The 22788-nt window shown below is 25.6% G+C and overlaps 1 protein-coding gene across 1 annotated transcript; it reads left to right on the top strand.

The window, feature by feature from the left end:
• The first annotated feature begins 619 nt into the window (after positions 1-619).
• LOC145844863 (uncharacterized) lies at positions 620-22104 on the top strand. The gene is made up of 2 exons (XM_082952284.1): positions 620-665; positions 21353-22104. Exons 1-2 carry the CDS (start codon positions 620-622, stop codon positions 22102-22104), a joined length of 798 nt encoding a protein of 265 aa, XP_082808410.1.
• Positions 22105-22788: the final 684 nt, after the last annotated feature.

Below are 22788 nucleotides of genomic sequence, written 5' to 3'. Positions count from 1 at the left end.
AGACGCTCACCAACACCGGTATAACGACACTGAAGACTTTGACATCACAGACGTTAAAGATGACTAAGATGGAAAAAACAGAGTGACCAGGTTCGCAGGCGACCTAAAAAATCCCAATGTGTTCGACGGACCTCTGACAGAGCGGTGAAGTTCTCCGTTTTTAACTAAGATAGACCAAGTGTTGTTTGTTTTCGATGGCTACTTGTAAGACGGTTAAATTCTGTTCGTTAAGAAGTACTTCCACTTGAAAAAGATAAGAAAAAGTTTCCATGATGCCAAATTACAGAGAAATTTGTTACACTTGCACCCACATGAGTAAAATTTACCTTTTTTGGCAAAAACTCGACCACTTAAACTTGTTTTCAGTTTTCAGAAAGCAACATGTGGACGGAGAAGACGGCAAAGTTCAGCCACTACAGTGCGTGCGAGGTTTTCAGGGTTGATATTGTGATTGCGCTGGTCATCCTCACAACGTTAAGCTGTATGATTGTTTCACCGACCAACGGGCATTTCTACCCCGAATAGTTTTGTACAGAAGAAGCCACGCTCTCGCGAATGTGAAGAACAAGCTAAGTCTTTGCGACGGCCCCTTCGCGCTGATAAATATTTTCCTACCGAAATGAACGCGGACACCCGCCAATTTCGCAGAACCGTGGCTGTCGAAGGTAAAATTTTTGTATTTAACTTTTTTCTTCGAAAGAATGCCTGCTTTGACGTTGACGAAAAGGAATGGTCTTTCGTTGAAAGTTTATATTTAGATCAAGGCATCTACTGTGTGAAAACCAAGTTTTACGCGTAAATTGTTATTCAAAATTCAAATAATTCAAAATAAAAGTGCTTGTTTTTCTTGTTGTTAAATGCACAACATGTCTATTAGAATTTTTTACAAACTAACTTGTCATATTGTTTATTTTTTATTGAACAACAAAAAAAACGCTCAAAGTACTTTGTCCTAGAACCTGGTGCACGAAAAAACCTTTCAGTTATCGATTTGCACACCAGTTGGATACCTTTTAATGTCTTGTCCAGGACTCGTCATATACATCTATATGTAAAAAAAAATTCTGTTTTAAATAATATTAGTAGTATTAAAGATACTACTTAAACGCGTAAGTAAACAATTTAACGCTAGCTATGCATGATACTTAAACTCACAAGGACAAACGAAAATTAAAAAATATAAACAGTTTCAAAATAATATAAAACAAACAAAGTTAAAGTCATAAACAAACTTTATTATTGTGTTACATATGCCCTCTTTTGTAATGTTTTACGTTTATCCGTTAGTGTAGTGTACCTTTATTTTATTTATAATTAAGTTTAAATTTTGAGTTATGTTTTATAATTAGTTTATCAAATGAGCTTTTTGTATTTTTTTTTTATTTTTCTAGTCTTTTTGTGAGTTTTTTAATCTAAGTGGCCTAGATTTTGATGCATAGGTCTAGCGTTGGACAATACACAAACAGTAATAAGAATTTTTTTTATGTCAATTCAAATTAAGGTCCTTAAGAAGACATTAAACTGTATCCGTGTTGTATGACTCCATAACCGAATAGTTATTTTAAACCAGGTCCATAGACTAAACTTTTTGAGCGCTTTTTTGTCGTTAACTTTTATCGTCTTTTTAACTATTTACGTAATTTTATACTCTATTTAAATTAAATTAAATAAATGAATTAAAAATATAATGTACAAAGTTAATTATTATTTGGTTTTAATAAAAATTTACAAAAAAAATATTTATAATTTTTTTAAATAACTAACATTTTGCTTATAAAAATTAGCAAAGAAGTAATTATGTTTTTCACATTAAGCAGTGTTAAAAAAATTTTAAAAAATAAAATAGCAGTCTTGCTAAAAAAAGTAATTTTTGCTAGATGAACGATACTAATTTAATAAAATAGGTCTTTTTGACTATAAATTCGAGACAAATAAACTCTAAAAATGTACTCGATAACTAAATCACAAATTTATTAAATTTATATATCTTAAGAGACGCTTATTTTTAGCGCTTAGAAACTGTATGGTCTATTAAGTACTAAAACTTATAACTGCGACTTATTTTTTAGTACTTCAAATGTAGCTTTTCTTAACAGTATTTACCGATAAACAGTTTATTTTTTAAGTTGAGTTTAGTATTAAATTTTAATTAAAATATTAACAAACTAAACAGATTTCTATAAAATTGTTATATATTTATAGAGCAATTCGAACTAAATTTAACTCACTTTCTACTAATGGTAGCTTAACATTTAGTTTACTTATCTTTAAATATATGTGCTAGTTAAATTGTAAAACCTATGTTTTTAATTAATCTATCTGAAACAAAATGCTTATTGTAAAACAATGTAAAATAATAAGGCGATAATGATGAAATTAAATCTTTAAAGAATTTACAGAGTAGACCCAGCTGATAAAACTTCAACAGCACCAAGTTTTTTTAAAGGCTCAAAAGTTCTGTTGCTCGATGGATCGCAAAAAAGTTCACTTGGACCAAGGGTTTACCATTATAGCAGTATTGAGTATTGTGTATATTTACTGTGTTTCGCGCAAGAAGTAGGTGTGTTAAATTAAATTCACGTACTACTTTGTAGATCAAGTTAAAAATATTGGTAAACAGACCCCTTCAAGCAATCTTAAGAATAAATATATTACTATGACGATCTTAGAAAAGAAAGCGTTTCTTCTCAGCAATATCTTAAAATTTAACCAAGTTTAGTGGAGTATTAATATTTTTTAAAGAAACCAGACAAATTTCAACACTGTCTAAACAACAAATACGACAGTAAGAACACAAAAATGCTGTAGGGTACAATACATAGAGAATCTGGATATTGAAAAGAAGTTATTGCTCACCAGCGCTTAGTTGTTCCTGTCTAGAACTACTCGGAGGAACTTTGAGAAAAACCAACTTTAGATGAAATTGTGAATGGACTTCTGACTACTTATTTGAAGAAAAAACTCCTAAAATAAAGATGGAGTACGCCTTTGAAACTATCACAAAGGAGTTTAAGCTAAAGTTGAGAACAACACTTCGAAAACTTAAATTCTCAAGCAAAACTCGATGAAAACATGAGATGTATCATAAAACAACTATTGTTTTAGTTTTTGAGCATTACTAAATCAAAAGACGATTAAAATATAATATAAATCAGAAAAATTACAAGAGCAAAATGGTGACTTCAAGTTTGTTTTGCGTTCAATCGCAAACATAAAAAAGAAAACTTCAAAATATACATTATGCTAATATACTTGGTTAAGTTTTATAACGTTAGAGGTAACAGTATCGTTCTACAAAAAAAAATTGGAATTAGTTTAGTATATAACAAAAAAACAAGTGATATTAACTTTTGATATAACTTATACTTTTCATTTAGTTTTTTTTTTTTTAACTTTTGATTACTTGGTTTATTAGATAATTTTTTTACAAACTTGTTTAGGTTGAACACTCATGAAAAACAAAAACACTTTTAAACTAAAAGTAAATAGTAAGAGAAATAATTAAATATTAGAAAATTTTGTATATGGAACAACTAAGACACTCAAACTTCTCAATAAGTTTTTAGGGTGCTGCTTTAGAATAACGTAATATACTTGGTAAAAATACTTTAAAATAAGTTTTCAAAAACTTTAAATGTTAAGAAGGTTTAACTTTTCATGCACTTTAGCAAACTGTTCGAAAGTTGTTTTGTTTGGTGAGAAACTTTACTTTAACTCTTTTTTTCAAGTTGTGTATTTATTTTGTTGTTTATGTTATGACTAACTTATATTGTATATAGTTTATCACTTATTTATCTAATTATATAAAAACTATAATTTAAACAGCTGTTTCACACATTGAAATGTAAAATTTCATGTGATCGTCAGTAAGTTACAGTTTATTATAATAGTGAACAGAAATTTCGATTTTAAATTTTTTTATGATAATTGTGACGTAGTAATGGTACAGTTTATTGTACGATTAGCTGAATTTGAAATACGCTGTGAATGTTATTTTATGCTTTTTAGGAAAGTTTAAAAAGGTTATTTTGGAAAAATGTTTTAAGCTATTAGAAAAAAATTTTTAGACTGTTGGGAAAAATGTTATAAAATACTCGTGTTTGCCGCTTCGATTTTATTTTGTTTTAATATTTAGTTGGTTTTAATTTTGTTAAAAAAGTATTTTTGATAATGAATGCATATGTTTTGTATTTCGCTTTTCTTGTTTAGTGTTACGTTCTTATCTGATTTTTCGATTTCTATTTTTTCTAAGTTACAAAGTTTGAAGCCGAATTTAGTATTGAATTTTAATTTTGTCCTGTTTAATATTTCCCATTTAATTTTGTAGTCTGTATTGTTATCTTTTAAGTTCCATATGTAATTCGCTAGTTCTGTTGTGTGTCTTTTGTTAATATTGTTGAATGATGATTTGTTGTTTATCACTTATATTTATGATGATCGCAAATTTTAGTTAACTAAAACTCTTTATAAAGTAAACGATTGGTATAAGATCTTTAAAGTATCAGTTTAAAGCCAAATTACTGTTTTAAAACTATTTTATACGTGCTTACTTAATATTTTTCGTTTTAAATATCCTTCAAACCTGTATTTATATAAGTAACTTGTAACTGGTTTAGTACTTTTTAAGAAACACTGGTATCTAGTAATTTTTTAAACACTTAAGATAATGATAATATATTTTGATTGCTGAGAATTGAATTTGAAATTGACTAACTATGTCTATTAACAATTGGTTCATTTTTAATAATTTCAAACTTATTTGAAAATACGACTTTATGTTGAAAAACAATAATAAACGAATATATAAAAACTTAAGTTTAAATTTTACAAAGTTTTTATATAAAGTATGCATAGAAAGCATTTGGTTAATTTGTTTTCCATCGTTATATGCTTTGAAATTTATAACTAGAGCTATTAGCAACTTTGTCTTATTATTGCTTATTGAAAGACAAAAAAAAGTGCTCAGAATGTTTAATTCTAAAACCTTGTGCACGGAAAATATTTTGGTTATCAAGTCGCACACTACTTGGATACCTTTTAATGTCTTGTACAGGACATTTATTTGAGAATTTCAAAATTTAAATAAGTTAACTTAGTTTCGTTAACTGTTTACTTTTTGATAAGAAAAACATTTTTATACTGTTAAACAAATAACTTTGATACTAAAATGTTTTGAATAAAATAAATATCTTTTTATTAAGGTTTATATAAAACTTTTTAAATAGTTAATTTTTTTTCATAAACCGCTTTAAATAACGTAATATAACAATTAACTCTTATATTCTGTAAGATTTGAAACTACTTTATTTAATTTTGTAAATCTAAAAAGGACTAAGGAATAATCTAAAAAATTAACAAATTTTCAATTGATACTTTATGATCTTACAAATTAATTCTAACCTATATTCAGGTTTTTTACACTTTATGTAGTTTCTTGTTAGTACTTTTGTAAGACTTCAACATTGGTAACAGCGATGTAAAGTTATAAGCTTATAACGCTTTTTTGCATGTATAAAAAATGTTATAGTTGATAATATATTAATAATATTTTAATTTTTTTGATAATTAATTTTATTTTATTTAACATATCGGTAACTATTTGTTTCAGCTTAGTATAAATTATTAATTTAAAATTATTTAATAACTGATTATAAGCTTAAATTAAAAGGAACTTAGTTTTAATTTACCGTTTTTTTCAGTGGTGTTAGTCTGTTAAAATATTTCTTAGGTTTAAAAAAATTAAAACACAAAAAATATACATAAAATAACGATTATAAAAAACTGAAGTTATATTTCTTATTAAGTTTAAAAATCTATTCATTTCATTTAATTTAAACTTTTTCTATTCATTTAATTTTACTGTGCAGTTTTTTATCAATGCAGTATTTTTAGTATGCCCTCAAAACCTGAGTTTTTCTTCCTGTTTAGTGTAGTCATTTCAACTTTTTCGTTCGGGCTTGATTAGTACTTGCTTATGTGTTTTTAGTAACAAAATTTGCTTTATTTAAACCCTCTTAGCCTCGAAACACTTTAACTAATAAAGAAAATCTAAGCTTGTTTGAAGTATTTATCAAAATTTCGACAACGCCTTTTCTGAAATTTTTGCTTTTCAAGTTATATATTAAAAAATTCCAAAATGTTGCACAAGTCAGACAAACGTATCCAAAAAACTCTAACGAATAAAGCACACGAAGCCTTTTCCTATCAAACTCTCGCGGCTTCCTTGGGTTAAGGTTTGGTGTCGAAATGAGGATAACTATTAACACGATCATTGGTAAAGTCATAAAACAAAAAGCTGCGACCATTTGAATCAAAGTTTTTGCCAATTTTAGTTCTGTTTTCCTGTTCTTGTGTACATTAGAACAAAGATTCTTGGCCTTGCGTATGTGCTTTTTAGTGCAGTAGTATGTAAGAGTGCTTATTACGAGCACAGATAAAAAAGGTAACACCAAAAGCACAATGTAAATTTCTTCAGCCTTGAAGCCGGTCAAAAGGAAAAGAACTCCGAAAACGACACCATAATATAAACCTGGTTTTGCGTAAAGCGGTATGCTTGCGAAAGTCATGCAAAAAATCCAGACTGCTGCACAGACTTTTTTCGATGCTCTTTTTGTGTCTAATGAGCGATACCTCATTGGTAAAAGAACCGCAAAAAGACGATCCGCAGAAGCGGCGAGCAGCGTGTAGATTGACACTAGCAGAACTGTAAAGCATAAAAAACCAAAAAAGTTGACGTAATCAGTTTCGTAGACATCAGTGAACCTTGAAAACAAAAACGTTCTGCTTTCTCCCAGTTCAAACTCTTCTACTGCCAAAGTGCTTTTTGTGAATTTGAGCAAGTTCAGCAACAGTGATGGTACTATAAAAACCGCGTAGACAATGTCTGCGATCGCAAGTGATATTTTAAAACTTGATTGACTATTTTGTAAACATTTGTTTTTGCATGTTACAATTATAACGAGTACGTTCATTGTTAGAGAAGCCGTTCCTATCATTATGTGAATTGCTGCCAGCAGATAGATTGATGATTTACTGCTGAAAATTTAAAGAAAATCATATTTTAGTCAAATATATATATATATATATATACATATACATAAGAAAAAATTCTACAAATACTTAAGCCTAACAAAAACATTAAAAAAAGCTTTCAACATTTTTTATTCTCTGACTTTACCCTTAAATATATTTGAAACAAAATTAATATACCCTGTAATTTATCGACCTAAAATTTAACAAAAAATATATCAAAATTATGAGAAAGACAAAATAAATTTGTAAAACTAGTTTTATTTATAAAAGCTTTCTTCCCTAATTTTTTCTAATAAGTATAAAAATTATAAGTATAGTAATTTCGCTTTACAAAAAGAAAGTACTATAAATTGTTATCAAAAAACTTAAAAGCAACTAAACCTTTCAAAAGCACAGTCCCAATAAGATAAATCAAACTTTTTTATTTTGTTTCTTTGAAATCCGCACCAAACAACTGGGCACAATGGTAGGTCGGGACTAAACATTTCGACAAAACTTTCTGGTCCAAAACTGTAAAAATCTCTTGCTGAGATGCAAGGATCACTTATGAAATCTTTTTTAGTTGAATAAACATCAAAAGTACTATTCAAGTTAATGTTTACTGGAAATTTGGTTTTGCAGTTTTCGTAAAAACTTGATGAATTGCAAATTGATAAATACACCATGTCAGTGTATTTATTGTAATCGAATGTTTTTAGTTTGCATTCTGCTTCAAGTTGGCTACTGCAGTTCCATGACCTAAGAAGGTTTAGGTATCGCGACAACTGCATTTTGAAACTGTATGAGCATTCAAACGCCAAAGTCAGGTTTTTACAGCAAGTTGAATTTTGAGGAATCACCTGACCCACATCAGCATAAGGACACTTTACTTCGGTATTACATACAGAAGTTTTAAAAAGACCCTCGACATTTGGAAAAGCTGTGCTACCTCTACTTGACGCTGTCCGAGCTATTAAAGTAATAGCAATAACCAATTTTAATAAAATACATGTCTCCATTTTTTTCATTTTGTTTTATGTAAAAAGATAAACCTCTAAAGTCAATTTTTATTGTTAAAGACTTTTCAAGACTGTAATCTAGAAGTTTTTACTCTAGCAAGAAAAAGTGTATTTCTGCTTTTTTATCAGTACTAAAACATAAACTAAATTACTTTTCGCTTGTTAAACTAAAAGAAAAACTAATAAAATGTTTTATGTCTACAAAGTTATTTATTTTTATACAACTACTCATACAACAAACAGTGATACAAAACTTTAACTTAAACTCAAATTATAAATGAAATTTAAGTACTCGTCTGTAAAAAAAGGTTGATAACTTATACTCATTTCAGTTTATGATGTATACAAACTATGACTCACTGCACACTTTTAATTGAAACTTTTAGTTTTTATTTGAACTTGCTGAAAAGAGCGACTAAATACAACAAAACTGGAATTTGGAATTTTTCCTTTGCACAGCGTGTTTCAAATTTTACTATATTCGTGGTAAAAACTCTATAGAACTGTTTATACAACTTTCTCATTAAATACGAAACGAAGTTTGTTATCTACTTATGATGCAATCACAGCCAAAAAGAATATTAACTTAATAATAACCGAAACACTTTTTATGTAGGTCATCTTAATTGTCAAACTGGATAAAAATAACGTATACAAATTAAAAAGTATAACTATATACAATTAAGAGATTAATTAGCATATATGATAATATATGTCAAATAAACAAAAAAAGTTAATTAATGATCTAAAGATAGGGTACTAAAAATAAGTTACAACTAGCATAATAGTTATGTCATTTAGAATGATTTTCTATTAAAGTATTACTTTATACTATTTTTTTTTTTTTTAATTATAAATTCAGTCTCCATTCTTTTAATGTTTAATAGTATCGGTTTTTTTCTTCACGTGTATTTTTTCTTTTTATTCCTTTATTTTGTATATGTGTTTTTTTTCTATATGAACTAGCTAAGCTTTGTGTTGTTTTATTTTCGATAAGAATCTAAACCTGTGAATAATCTTATTATGTTTTCTTTTGATTTATCTAACTCTTGCCTCTATTTATATTATGTTTTTATTGTTATGCATAATTGAAGATATTTTTATACCCCTTGGGAACAGTCATTGTCCACTAAGAGTGCAGTATTTTTTTTTCTCCTACTATAATTTCGTTCTTGTTTTTTTTTTTTTCTTTTTATGATTTTTAAATGATTTGTGGTTGTCTTTGGAGATCTTAGTCAGTAAGATTATCACATATTTCCAAAGAAAAACACTTACTAAAACAAGCTAATAAAAAAATGTCTATCAGTCCTACAAACTGATTACCTAACTTAACTTTTTTGATATTCATAGAAAGGTAACTTGTAGTTAAGTATTTTGGTTAACAGTTTCATCTCCATCATATGTCGCTATTTTAATCAGGGTTTTCCAAGCTCTTTTTTTAGAATCAAACCCTTGGCAAAATTTTTTAAAATCTCCTCGCTTTGTTAAATATCGTCCTTTACTAATTAACTATCTAATTATTTTCTTGGACACTTACAACTTACCAGTTATTGCCCCCTAAAATCTTCCAAAAGAGTCGTATTGCTCATATTTGGTAACCCAGCTTTTTGTTATCTTTTTTAGTATCTATTACTTAAAATGACTGTATCTGCTGTACAAATTATGCTTCATTATATCTTAAATAAAGTTAAAGACTTTGTAAAATTGAAATAATATTTTTTCGTTGTTTTTATTCTTAATGAAAATACTTGTTCGAAAATAAGTTGTGTATTTATACTAGTTTATGTTATGACTAACCTATTTTGTATTTAGTTTATCACCTATATTCATTTTGATTGTAAATTTTGATTAACTAAAGCTAGTCGTAAAATAAACAATTATTATAACATACCTTAAATAATCAAAAACCAGAGTTTTAAACTGCTACGGTTATTTTACTTATTTTCTCTTTGGGCTTTGGCTTAACATGCGAGGTTACTCGGCAAGTCACTGTGTTTCATTTTATTCTTTTTTGTTTAAATGATTTTTTTCATAGTTTGAATTAGTGGTTTTTATTTCTTCTTGCAACTTGCTTATGAGTGTATTAGTGTTGGTACACATTATTTTCAAAACTGTAGGCTGAGCTTTAATTCAAGTTCAAAAAAATTCAGTTTTAACAGTTTTAAAATAACGTATTAATTAATAAAATAAGATGCTTAAAACTATGTTAATCAAAACTTTACATTTAAAATTGCTTTAACTTATTTTAGAGTACGACTATTCAAACTACCATAATTAGAAGAAAAACAATCAACTATCAAAAAAAAACATATTAAGTAGTTCAAAGTATTAAATTAATGTATTTAATGTTCTCTTAGTCTTAAATAATGACATTCTGAGGTAGTAAAGGTATAATTTTATTGAATTTAGGATTATAGACAAAATACTTTAGTAATACTAGTACGTTTGATTTTAAACTTTAGTATTTTTTATCAAGAAAAATTGTTAATTAGTTTAAAATTTTTTTTTAAACAACTAGTCGAAGTTTTTATAAAAAAATTAAATCAATCATTTTTATATAAAGATAAAATTTACTTTTCTTAACAATAGGCTATCATTCAAGCCATTTTTTTTTTCTAATTTAGCAATTTTTAATAACTGAAAAATGTTATAAATTTAAATCATTAATACATAAAGTTTTAATGTACTGATACCAAAACTAAACAAAAAAGTATTTACTTTTATACTTTTGTAGTGCGATTAAATAAAAATGCAGTACCAGTAAGTAAAAACATAACTGTTTAAATAAAAATATCATTGTCAAAACTAAATACAAACTTATTCATTTATTTAAAGCTGAATGCCATAAAGTTATTTAAAGATCAAACTAATTAAAAGTAAAGTAATTAACTTTTTTAAATTAATTAAAAAAAATATAGACCTGAATCTTTATATATCATAGTTTTAGCTATTGTAATTATAAATACATAAATTTAAATTGTTATAGCTTGAATTTTTCATACAACGTAGTTCAAGGTCGTGATTTCCTAAAGTATGTTGAACTTCCTTACATTCTAGCTTCAGAAAAATTTGCTAGCATAAAATGAGCTAGCTTTTATTAACAAAATTTTGTTTTGTAGTTACTTAATGTACATATTAGATGAAAAATCGAAACTTTTTTATTTGTCTTATTGATAAGAAATATTTAAAAGATTTTGATATAGTGTTTTTGTTTCAAATTATTTAATATGTTTGTAATAAGTTAAACTTACTAGGTATTTTAAAACAAAAATACTATATCTGAAATATTTTAAATATTTTTTATCAATAAGACAAATAAAAATAATTGTACTAAGTTAAACTTGAATTAAGAAAAACATTCAGTAAATAGATAAAATAACCAAAAACATGCAAAAAAAAATAAGCATTAAGTAGTCTAACTGCTGATAAATAATAAATATATATTTATTAAATAATTCATGACTTTAGAAACGTTGTTTTCATAAAAGAAAACCTTAAAGTCATTATTCACAAAACTAAGTGGCTTTTTACTTAAAAACCAAATACATTTGGTAAGTTGTACAATTTAGACCGTTTTTTTAATTCGTTTTCAACTGCACAAAAAAATTTAGAGCTTATGACTATATTAACAGCAAATGACAAACAATTGCACGCTATAAAATATTGTTTCATAATAAATATAACGACGCTAAATTTTAAAAACTGTTAATAAATATATTATTTTATTATAATTCCTAAAAGGATCTTTAGACTATATCAATATATCTTGATAATAGTATTTTTTAAAGATTATTATCAAGAAACTAAAGACAAAGAAAAATGTAATTTAAGATAATCTTTTAAACCTTATTTTTTAATTTTTTGTTTTTAGTGTAGAGTTTTGTTTCTTGTATTGTTTTTGTAAGTTTTTTTATTTTATTCTATATTTGTTCATGTTTCTATCGAGTACGATTGTTTTCGTAAATATTAAATTTATATAAAACTTCAGTGTCAAAAAATGTAATGAACTGTTTAATTTTTTTTCTTTTTTCATTAGTTTATATTTCGAAACTAACTAAAATTTAAAAAAATTATTGTTTTTTTTATAATTTGTAATTATTTGCATAAGTGTTATTATTTGTTAAATCTTAACTAAGCTTTTTTACTAAAAGAAATATATGTTTTTTTTTTGGTTATCTAATTCTTATTTATCTTGACAAACTTTTTAAAAAATTTAGTACTTTATTACTTTTTAAACTTTAAAAATACAGCTTTAAATAGTTTTTCAGGGACTAACGACTTTTAAAAAACAATCAAACATTAATTAGAATATGTTAAAATTTATCCTAGGCTGCAGAAAAATATTCTTTCTATTGTACAAAAAATAGCTTTAGTAATTTTTAGAAAATTTTACTTTTTTAGCAATTCAGCACTTTAGCTTATAAAATTTAACTGCTAAGTTGAGTTTTTTTTTTAATTAGTTTACTTTTTACTTTTTTAGCATTTCAGCACTTTAGCTTATAAAATTTAACTGCTAAATTGAGTTTTAATCAGTTTAATTAGTCAGTAGTTTATTATCAAGTTTCTGAGTAAAATGTTTTTCATTATTAATGAAAGTTTACATGTTTTTGTTTAAACTTATCAAAAAATACATATGTTTATGTTTACACTGGTAGTTGTTAGTATTTTGGTACAGAATTGACTTTGAGTTTATACTTTACGTTTTTTTTTAGACTAAAAATAATGACAGCATTTACAAAACAAAAGTTAAATAAGTATGTTTAAAATAAAATAAACTACTTATTTAAGTTGCAAAACCTGAAGTAGCACTAATCAGTATTTTTGTTAATAAATATTAAATTAATAACTTGTTTTTTAAAAATGTAATGTAAAAATTCAAAACATTTTGCAATTACAAGTAAAAAATTTAACCTTTGACGGTTTGAAACAACACTGACTTTATGCAAATTACTTTGACAATAAACAGATTACAGTAGTTAAAATTGCATCACCACAATAAAAGTATTCAATAAATTAGAATATTTTTTTGTAATGATGTTTCTTAAAAAGCAACGTTTATGAAACGATTATAATTTTTTCATTTTAAATATAATCAGTTTTTGAACTTTTGAATAGAAATTTACTTATATAGCGGTTTCAATAGAAGTTCAAACATCCAATGTAAACTAAGTATACATATTTTGGTAAAGTTGAATTGGAACTAACGAACTGCTAACTGAGAATACAATTAGAGGTTTGTAATTTAGAAAAAATATCCGCACGAGAGTATAATTAGTTTAAACAGATCAATACTGCTTCTACATTTTAGAACGTACAGACAGTGTTTTTATTTCAAATGTAGTTTTTCAAGTGTTCATGAGACATCAGATACTTGAATCATGTGCATTGTAATTTTTTTGTTTTACATTCTATACTAAAATGTGTTTTTTAAAGATTAGAAGAAAGCTTCATTGAGTTGCTTCTTTAAGGATACTTTATTTAATTTATTTGCTTTTTGATTATCATAAAGTAATTTTTTTAAGTCAGTATATTGTTTTATACTCTTTTTTTTAAGTTTTTGTTTAAGTTGAAGGTCAGATAATTAAACTAAATTCTTTTCTGGCTTTAACTAACCTAAAACTATACTAATATTAAACCGTAATAGGTTTACGTTATCTTAATCGATAAGTCGTAAATACGTATATTATCGTCGTAGTAGAGAAAAGGTAAGGAGTTAAAAAATTCAAAAATTAATTTATCGCAATTGTTTCAACTCTATCTGAAGCTAAAAAATACGTCCTAAAACTTAGAAAGAAAAATAAGTCTTTAGATTGTTAAAAAGTTTAGTTGTGTTTGGCTAAAATAATAAAAATTATAAATGGCCTTTTTTCAAATGTTTGTGTCTCAGTTACGACTTTTTATTATTTTATTTTAAACTAAAATTGTTATTATTATTTTTAAGTAGTCTTTTAAAATTTTTATACTGGTTTTTTGTAAATTGAATACTTACTCAAAACTCTGACTGCACATGCTTTAAAAGATTATTATTTGTAATTTTCAAGTTATCACCGTTTAACTTTTGTACCTACAGACAAATAGTTTTAGTAAATAAAAAATTAAACAATTTTTCAAACTTACGTTTATAAAATTTTTGTTTGTTCGTTTCCTCTAAAGCTTAGAAAAATAATATCGTGTATTTAACAAAACGTGATAAGCATAAGAAAACTAAACTTAATAAAAAAATTGCTCTTTAAAAATTTCGAAACAATAAATAGTTATGTTATCAAAATAAAAAAAAATAATTTATTTTATTTTATTCAATCAAATTGTATTGATTTATATAAACAAATGTAGATCAGAAAAATAATTAGTTTAAAAATTATAAATATATGTACTTTTTCTTAAATTTTTGAATACAAAAATTTAAATTTCACTAAACTTTTAACAAATTTAAAGTTCAAAGCTTTGTAGAAAGTGCATAATAAACTATTAAGTTACTTGGGCAAAGCTTGTATTTAGTTTTTTTGTAAAATTATCCTTTAGTACTAGTTTAGACTCAAAGTATTATTTTTACAAGGTAACTTTATTCCAATTTATTAAAAACAGTACATCTTAAAAAGTTCCATTAGAAACAATCAAAATTTTATTGTAACTTACAATTCAAAAAAACGGAATTCGTTTTCTCTGTGTGCTTAAATACAATTTTTTAAAGTTTTTAGGTTTCGGTTTAGTGATTTAGGTTGTTCTCAGCCTCAGGCTAAAAATCTAATTTGTACGACTACAGCCTTATTCAAAGATGTTTACTTTAATTAAAAAGTTAGTTCTAGATGAACTAATTTGCTTATTTTTGCACTTAATTATTAGACTTATATTAGACTTACTAGTTTTAGCTTGAAAACTAAATTTCATACTTTTGAAATAAATATATGAACGAAATACTGTTTAACTTGTCATGCTCTGAAAAAAATCACTATTTAAAAGTGTTTATATTTTTCTTATATAAATAATCCGAACATTTTTGTTAGCCAATTTTTATGTATTAAAATTGAACCAAATGAAACACAAATCTTTAGATTTGATATTGAAGCTTATTTAGGCTGAGCATATTTTTTAAAAGTTATCATTTAATCTACAGGAGTATTCTATTTTTAACTTAATTTTATCTAATAATCTTTATTTTTAAATACTTGTTTGAACCTTGTTTTTTTACCAGCTTTGTTTAATTATTTTTCCAAAAATTTTCTAAATTTTAACCGAGTCCAACTATTAAAGTTTATATTATATTAATTTCAATTGAATTTATTTATTAAGGCAAAACAAGTTATATTTTCTATAAAAATTATTTTATTTTTCTAAAACTATAACTTATACTTTAAAACACAAAAGCAAAACAAAAGGCTGCAAATCGTCAGAACAGCACAACTAAATCAAATTTACAAAAAAAAGTAAATTAAGATAAATAATAATATTCTAAAATAAATAAGCTTTATTGGTATTTTTTTTCTTATTTTAATTGTGTATTTATGATGTGTTTCTTTTTTGTTTTTGTATTACTGTCATTTAAAGTATAGCTAAACCCCGTAAGCAAACATGTTGCATATGGCAGGTTTCGGCTGCAAGCTGGTTATTAAAACTGTTTTTCAATTCGTTGTCAGTTATGACAGCTATAAATAACTTGTTTAGATTTGTTAACTTTCATTCTTATCCTATATGTTACAAACATTTACAGAAAGCACAACAGTATGTTATTAAGGTGCATAATTTTATTTTTTAATTTTTAAAACAAAACATTTAAACACTTTTTGATAAATTAGTTATAAGTAAACAAAATTTCAATTTCAGTTTTTTTAGATTTGACGTTCAACGTTTATATAGCATTGTATATACTCAGAGTTTAATATTCCCCTTTCATACGTCATTCTCTTATTGTAAGTTGAGTAACTAACGTTGTTAAGCTTTAAAGTTGTATATACAGCTGAAAAATAATAGATGTGATGTTGTTTTTTGTGCTGATTTATTTTTCTAAGTAATTTAAAAATGAGCAATTGACTTTTTTTTTTTTTTTTATGATGGAGTGTTTTTTTTTTCAATTTGAAAACCTCTTATATTTTTACAACTAGTGTTGTAGTCTCAACTTTGATTAATTGTTGTACTTTATATAATGCTAAACAACACTTTTAAAGCATTCATCTATACAATAAAATAATTTTAAAATAGTCAATATACAAACTAAACTACATTTCATTTCAACTTAAGCCTCTGTTAGGTATGGAACGAAAAAAATCTAATACTTAAAGTATTTTGTTTATTCACCACACAGTTTCAAGTTTAAAAAAAAAATTTTCAACTGTTTATCAGTTCGTGATAATGCTGTTTTTTACACTTGACAATTTTTAGTTAGTAAACGAAAGGTTTTTTGTATTTGATGTTGACTTGTTTCTAATACCAAAGAGTAGTGTTAAATTTTAAGTTGATTGAATTAACATTATAAAAAAGTGCAATATTTTGGTTTGGATTTTTGTCTTAAACATCGACATTTAAAAACTTAGAACTTAGCTCAATTACACTTTACATTAGTTTTACCAAAAAATTGCTATAAACAGAATATAAAACTATACAAAGTAGAGTGCTCAATAAATAAGAGCTTAATTATCAAATATGTTTTGTTCAACAATTGTCAATTTAAGCTTATGCCGTTTCACGGAAAGTTTCACGTGAAATGGCGTAAGCTTAAGTTGACAATCGTTTAATAAAACATATTTCAATAAATAGAATATACATAATCATTTTAATCAAGCTTTGATACAACACTTTTCCAACTGTTTTTCACCTTTTCAACTGACAAACAAAAGTTAGATATTTAAACAAAGCATGGACATTTTGTTATCAGAAAATTGATAAAGAGATACAAAGAACGCTTAAATTGCTTAATAAAACCAATAAAACAAATCACTAAAACCAAAGTTAAGATAATTACAGAATTTAAACAATTTTAAATCTATCAATACTAATGTTTGTTCTATTTATGGTTGCCTTTAAGTAATCTATCTATCAATCTGTTATCTAAACAGTAAAGATATGTAAAAAAATTTTTGTTATGTTTATAAAGTTAAAGTAGTTAGTAATCCTTTTTTTTAAATATGTAAATTTTTTGCCAATTTAACTATAACTTAATCAGAAAGGTTTGATCACACCAATTTGATCATCAGATCAAAAACCCTCGGTATACTTAGATCCGGGTTTCGTTCTTATTGAAACTCGTCAGTCAGCCGCATCCGAAAAACGTGGAGTTGTCAATCTTCAAGCAATTTATCATGTTTTACCACGAAGAAGCCCTTTGCAGCAAACTGAGTGCACGACTATTCAAATTATGATAATTAAAATTCCAACAATTCAGATATTTATGAAGGGTTACAACTCAAAAAGTAAAACATATTTGAAAAAAAAAAGGTTTATAGGTCTAATTTTACCTTCAGACCATATTTTTCTTTTTGTAAAATATTTAAAAATTTTTGAGACATGGCTAACATTAGTTATAAGTTTAGTAATTTTTAATATTTTTTTTTTAACATATGCATTTTTCAGTTTACTTTTTACTATCACTATCTTATTAATTAGATCTACAATAGCTTTTTGGTTTTTTATTATATAGCGCTTTTTAGATAAGTTCTTCAAACATTTTTTAAAGAGTTTGAATTGTCGGAATTTGAACTATCATGTTACCCAGCAAACTGCAATCTGCAAGTTTTACGGTTGCAGCTGACTGACGAGTTCCAATAGAACAAAGCCCGGGTTTAAGTCTGCCGAAAGCTTGTGATCTGAAGATCGAAATGGTATGATTAAGCCTTTATGTTAACTTGAGCTTGTCTCACGGGATTCAAAAGTGCATGCTTAGGCTCTGTAAACAATCGCTAATGTTATTTTTCATAATTTTATTAGTTAATAATATTTTATAGCATTTGTAGTATAAAATTTTATTTAATACTTTATTTTTCATATTATAAGAAGATTTTTAAACGTAGTTATATACCATTTGCAACTTATTATTAACAGTAAATATTGATTTAAGAAGAGCGACCTAAGTTAAATACGCCACTGGCATTAAATGAAAAAACTAAATTATTAATAACTTATAAACAAATATAAATTTACTTTAGCTTAACTTGCTAAATCTCTAAAGTTTGTATTTATTTAAATTTATTCATACGTCATAGTTTAAACTTACTTTTAAACTGTTTTAATAACCAATTTTTTTTCAAATTTATTTAACATTTATCACTTGAAAATGAAACTAGTACAGTTTTGAAAAACTTCGTGAAATAAAATATTAAAAAAAAGAGTAATCTGTTAATAATAAGTTGCAAATGATATATAAATACTTTATTTTTTATTTTATCACTATACATTTTACTTTAAACTACATAAAAGCTATTGTAAATTAACATAAAACTGTTTTTGAATTTATTTTCTAACACTTTTTTTTAGTAATTAAAACATTAAACACCTACACAAAGTTTAAATTATCGACAAAATAATAGTTTTTTCTTATCAGTTTTAGTTTAATTGCATAAGGGGTGGTTTGGCTGATCTCTGCATAATTTCATGCTCTAATGAGAACAAAATTAGTTTCTTATCGTTGCTTTTGTTTTTAAAATATCTAACTAAAAAAGAAATTACTAATTTAATCTTTAATAAGTTTTTGTTTTTATCGTTACTGTTTTCTAACGGTTTGATTAAAATGGGTTATACAGGTAAAGTCTACATTTAAAAACTTTTAGAAATTAGGCACACATATTATTTAAAAAAAAAATTTATTTTTATATATACCCTTGACCATAACCAACCTACCTAAAAAGTTTTAAAATACTAGTTTCAAAAATATAAAAGTTAAATACTTTCAAAACAAAAATAAAAAAATTAGCTAAAAAGGTTACTTTTTTGTGTTTAGAACAGCGTGTTACTATATGAAGATGAGCTAAGGTACACATGAAAAATATCTATAAATTTGTCATAAAATTATAAGTAGTTACACTCATAAACTTGTAAAAAGCAAAATATTTTTTTAAGGTTTTATCGAAATAACTGTATAAAAAAAAAATATTTATTAGTTTGTTTAGTAGTTACCAGATTTCACTGCTTAACGTACTATCTAAGTAAAAAGTTGTAATAAAGAGTTTTTTTTATTTATTAGATACCAAATAAAAGCTTAATTATAACTATGGTCTAATTTTTTCTTTGAAATATCTTTGTACTTCCGAAAAACACTATCTAGAATTTGTAAATACTTACTGCTTTTTGTTTGTTATTTTCTTAGTTTTATTTTGATTTTTTAATTTCTATATAATTTCAAAATTTAAAAAGTTTTTGGATGATATAATACTTATGTATATTATTGTTTACAATTTCTAGATTTCTTGATACTAGTAGGTATTTATTTAGTTTAGATATTCTATAGTACCTAAAAACATATTTATATAGTGTTTTTTGAAACTATTTGTTTCTATGGAATTAAATTGTTGCGGTAGCTTAATATGCTAAGTTCAAACAAAAATACTTAAAATTTAACAAATTTTTTACGAATTATCAAGATTATCAAACAAGTTTGTAATTAGCAGAATTAAAAACTGTTCTCAAACAAAAGAATTAACAATAAAATATACAAAAAACACAAATTCAATAAAACTAAATATATTTCGAGCAATTCTCATCAGTAGAATACAAAGCTAACAAAAGATGAAATTTTACAAAATTATATAGTAACCAAGTAACAATAAAGTAATTAAAAGATTAATAAAAGACAAAAGCAATTAGTAACACTTAAAATCATTTTAATTTGTTTACAATATAATTAATCTACAGTAAAAATAAAACAAGTTTACTTAAAAAAGCAAAAAGATTTTGATTATACTGTTTCTTTATTTTCCTAATACTTTATAAGTGTTATTGTCATTATATTGATGTATAGTTTTACTGTAGATTAGTTATAATGTAAGTAAACTTTAATAGTTTTTGTTATTAATTGCTTTTGTCTTTTAATAATCCTTTGATTACTTTATGACTACTTGGGTATTATATAAATTTGTAAAATCTTATCTCTTATTAGTTTTGTACTCTACTGATGAGAATTGCACGAAATATATTTAGTTTTATTGAACTTGTGTGACTTGTATAATTACTGGTTACTTATGTTCCAACATCTTTAAAAAGAAACTAACAACATTGAATTAAAACAGATAAAAAAACATAAAGTAATAGTACAAAATATTTGTACATTGTAATTTTAGAAAAAGCTTAGTTTCATTTAATAACTTACTTGTTTATACAGTTATATACGTATTTAAAAATTGATTTGCTTTAAAGCTTATTAATTCAAAAAGCAAGTTTCAAAAATATATGTTTTTATTTATGTTTAATGTGTTTTTTTTTTTTCAATGTTTTTAAACAGTTTTATATTAAGGTTTTTGATTGTTTTGTTTTTTAAAAAAGAGAATATGTTATTTTATTGTTGTTTTTTAACAGAAATAGTTAAAAATAATTTTTAAAATAAACTATGTGCAAACGATAATAAAAAAATCAAAGTCATATGAAAAATTTGAAAAAATCCATTCTATGTTTACTTAAGAATGGAAAGATAAATTCAAAAGCTGCTATTTTTGTTCTCATATATACATTAGTTTTTACCACCTACAACTTGTATGAAAGTGGAAACAAAGTTAAAGACCCTTTTGACAAGTCGTTATCTCTATTATTGCCAGAATCTCAAAAACATGTTTATGAAAATGCTAAAATAGGAAATACATTTTGCAATTGTATCAAAGCGATAAGCAATAGAAAACTAAAAATTTTTCTTAAATTTTTTTACTCCGGGTCAAAATTAAACTATGGACAATACTTAGAAAGTCAAAATAATCAAACTGATAACAAATATAAAGTTATGTCTGATGTATGCTTAAATAACCTTTTTATTTGTATAGACGAGCTAAAGTCTGTTTATACACCACTAAAAGAGCACAAAGAAAATTTGTTCAAAAAATTTAAAAATAATAATAATTTTTCGCCTTTAAAAAGTAACTTATGCCAAGGGAAAAGATGCAAATTAACTCCTTTTACAAACCGACCATTAAATAAAGATATTGTAAGAAACACTGAAGCTCATATAGATGAAAATGTATTCCTCACTGAGCTAGAAAACTTGAAAAACTTTGGTTACGCAAATAAAGACGACGATTTAGAAAATTTAGAATTTATCAAAAACTATTTCAGTAGTAATAAAAATATTGGTTTCAAAGTTCCAAACATAGTACATTACGTTTGGTTTTCATGTCATGAATACCGAATTTCAGACTATTTGTGCATGCTTAGTTCTTTGAGATATCAGAATCCTGAATTAATTCTAGTGCATGGAGACTGCGAGCCCGAAGGAAAATACTGGGAGCTTTTTAAACAAGCTGCCGGAAATAAATTAAAGCTAATCAAGAAAACACCGCCGGATAAGATTTTCGGTAACGAAATAACAGCAGTCGAACATAAATCCGACGTGGCAAGAATGCAAATACTGCTTCAAGTCGGGGGAATGTACTTTGACACGGACACAATGGTTTTGAAGTCATTGGACGACCTGCGAAGGGACAGCGATATCGTTCTCGGCAAAGACACGCCCATATCGCTGGCTAACGGGGGAATTTTGGCAAACAAGAACTCTTGGTTTTTAAAAAAATGGTTTATGGAATACCAAAGCTTCAAAGCGACCGACGGGCCTTCGCCAGGTCCCGGTGAGTGGGGCAAGAACAGCGTTCAGGTCCCTTTTGTCCTGTGGAAACTTTTCCCGGAAAAAATCAGAGTGATAGAAATATACATGTTTCGGCCGAGCTGGGACATTCATCTGCTGTTTGAAGGTCTCATAGACTGGTCAAACCACTGGACCATCCACCTGTCCACGAGGAACATGCCTGAAGTGGACAAGCGTCGGACTTTTGGTCAGTTCGCCCTGCTGGAGACGACGTACGGGGAAGTGGCGCGCCACGTTCTGTGGGGAAACTCGAGCTTGAAAGACGTCAGCACGTGGATTCTCCATCCTGACTTTGATAAGCTTTAGCTTTCAATTAAAAAGGTTTTAACTTTAAACTTTGATATCTTTTAAATCTCTCTTACAACAATGTAAAAGTTGTTTTTGTTCGGAAACTTTTTGACTTTGTATTTTAAGTAAGTATATAATATTTACTTTAGAAGTTATATAGAATGTTTTTTATTAAATTTTGGTAGTATACTGTATCTATTTTATAAAAATAGTTATTATTTATCGATCAAATCGATCAAAATGTAAGCAAGTATTTCATTCATATTTGTCTGTTTTCGATTTAATAACTTAACTAGATATTGTTGTAAAAAATCTTCCTAAGAGTAATTTTTATATTTTTTACTCGACTGTGAAACACTTTCTTTTGATCTTTGAAAAATAAATTCGAAATGTTTATAATAATAGTTGTAAAGTTTATTGTAAAGTGTAGTTTTCACTTCGAACAAAATTTGATTTATAAAAAGCTGTTTAGTTTCAATACTATATCACACTAATATACCAACAAACTAAAAATATATAGTTAAAGGAGTTTCACTTTGATAACTAAGTATGGTACATTTAAACATTTAATTAATTTTTCTGTATTCAGAAACACATTTTATTTTAGGTTAAAGCTTCTTTTTTTTATAACTGTAGTTAACATTAAATAAAAATTTAATGTATAACTTAAAAACTTTCTTTTTTATATCTTATTTTGAGTTT

The sequence above is a fragment of the Thalia democratica genome, chromosome 9, assembly GCF_965202585.1.
Source record: "Thalia democratica chromosome 9, ktThaDemo2.hap1.1, whole genome shotgun sequence".
In the NCBI taxonomy this organism is placed as follows: Eukaryota; Metazoa; Chordata; class Thaliacea; order Salpida; family Salpidae; genus Thalia; species Thalia democratica.
This window is presented reverse-complemented; position numbering and strand designations above follow the sequence as displayed.

Bases quoted from the DNA above. Each gene is read 5' to 3' on its own strand.
- LOC145844863 (XM_082952284.1), top strand. From the start codon at position 620: ATGAACGCGGACACCCGCCAATTTCGCAGAACCGTGGCTGTCGAAG. The intron at 666-21,352 runs GTAAAATTTTTG...ACCGAATTTCAG, and splicing joins CAGAACCGTGGCTGTCGAAG to ACTATTTGTGCATGCTTAGT.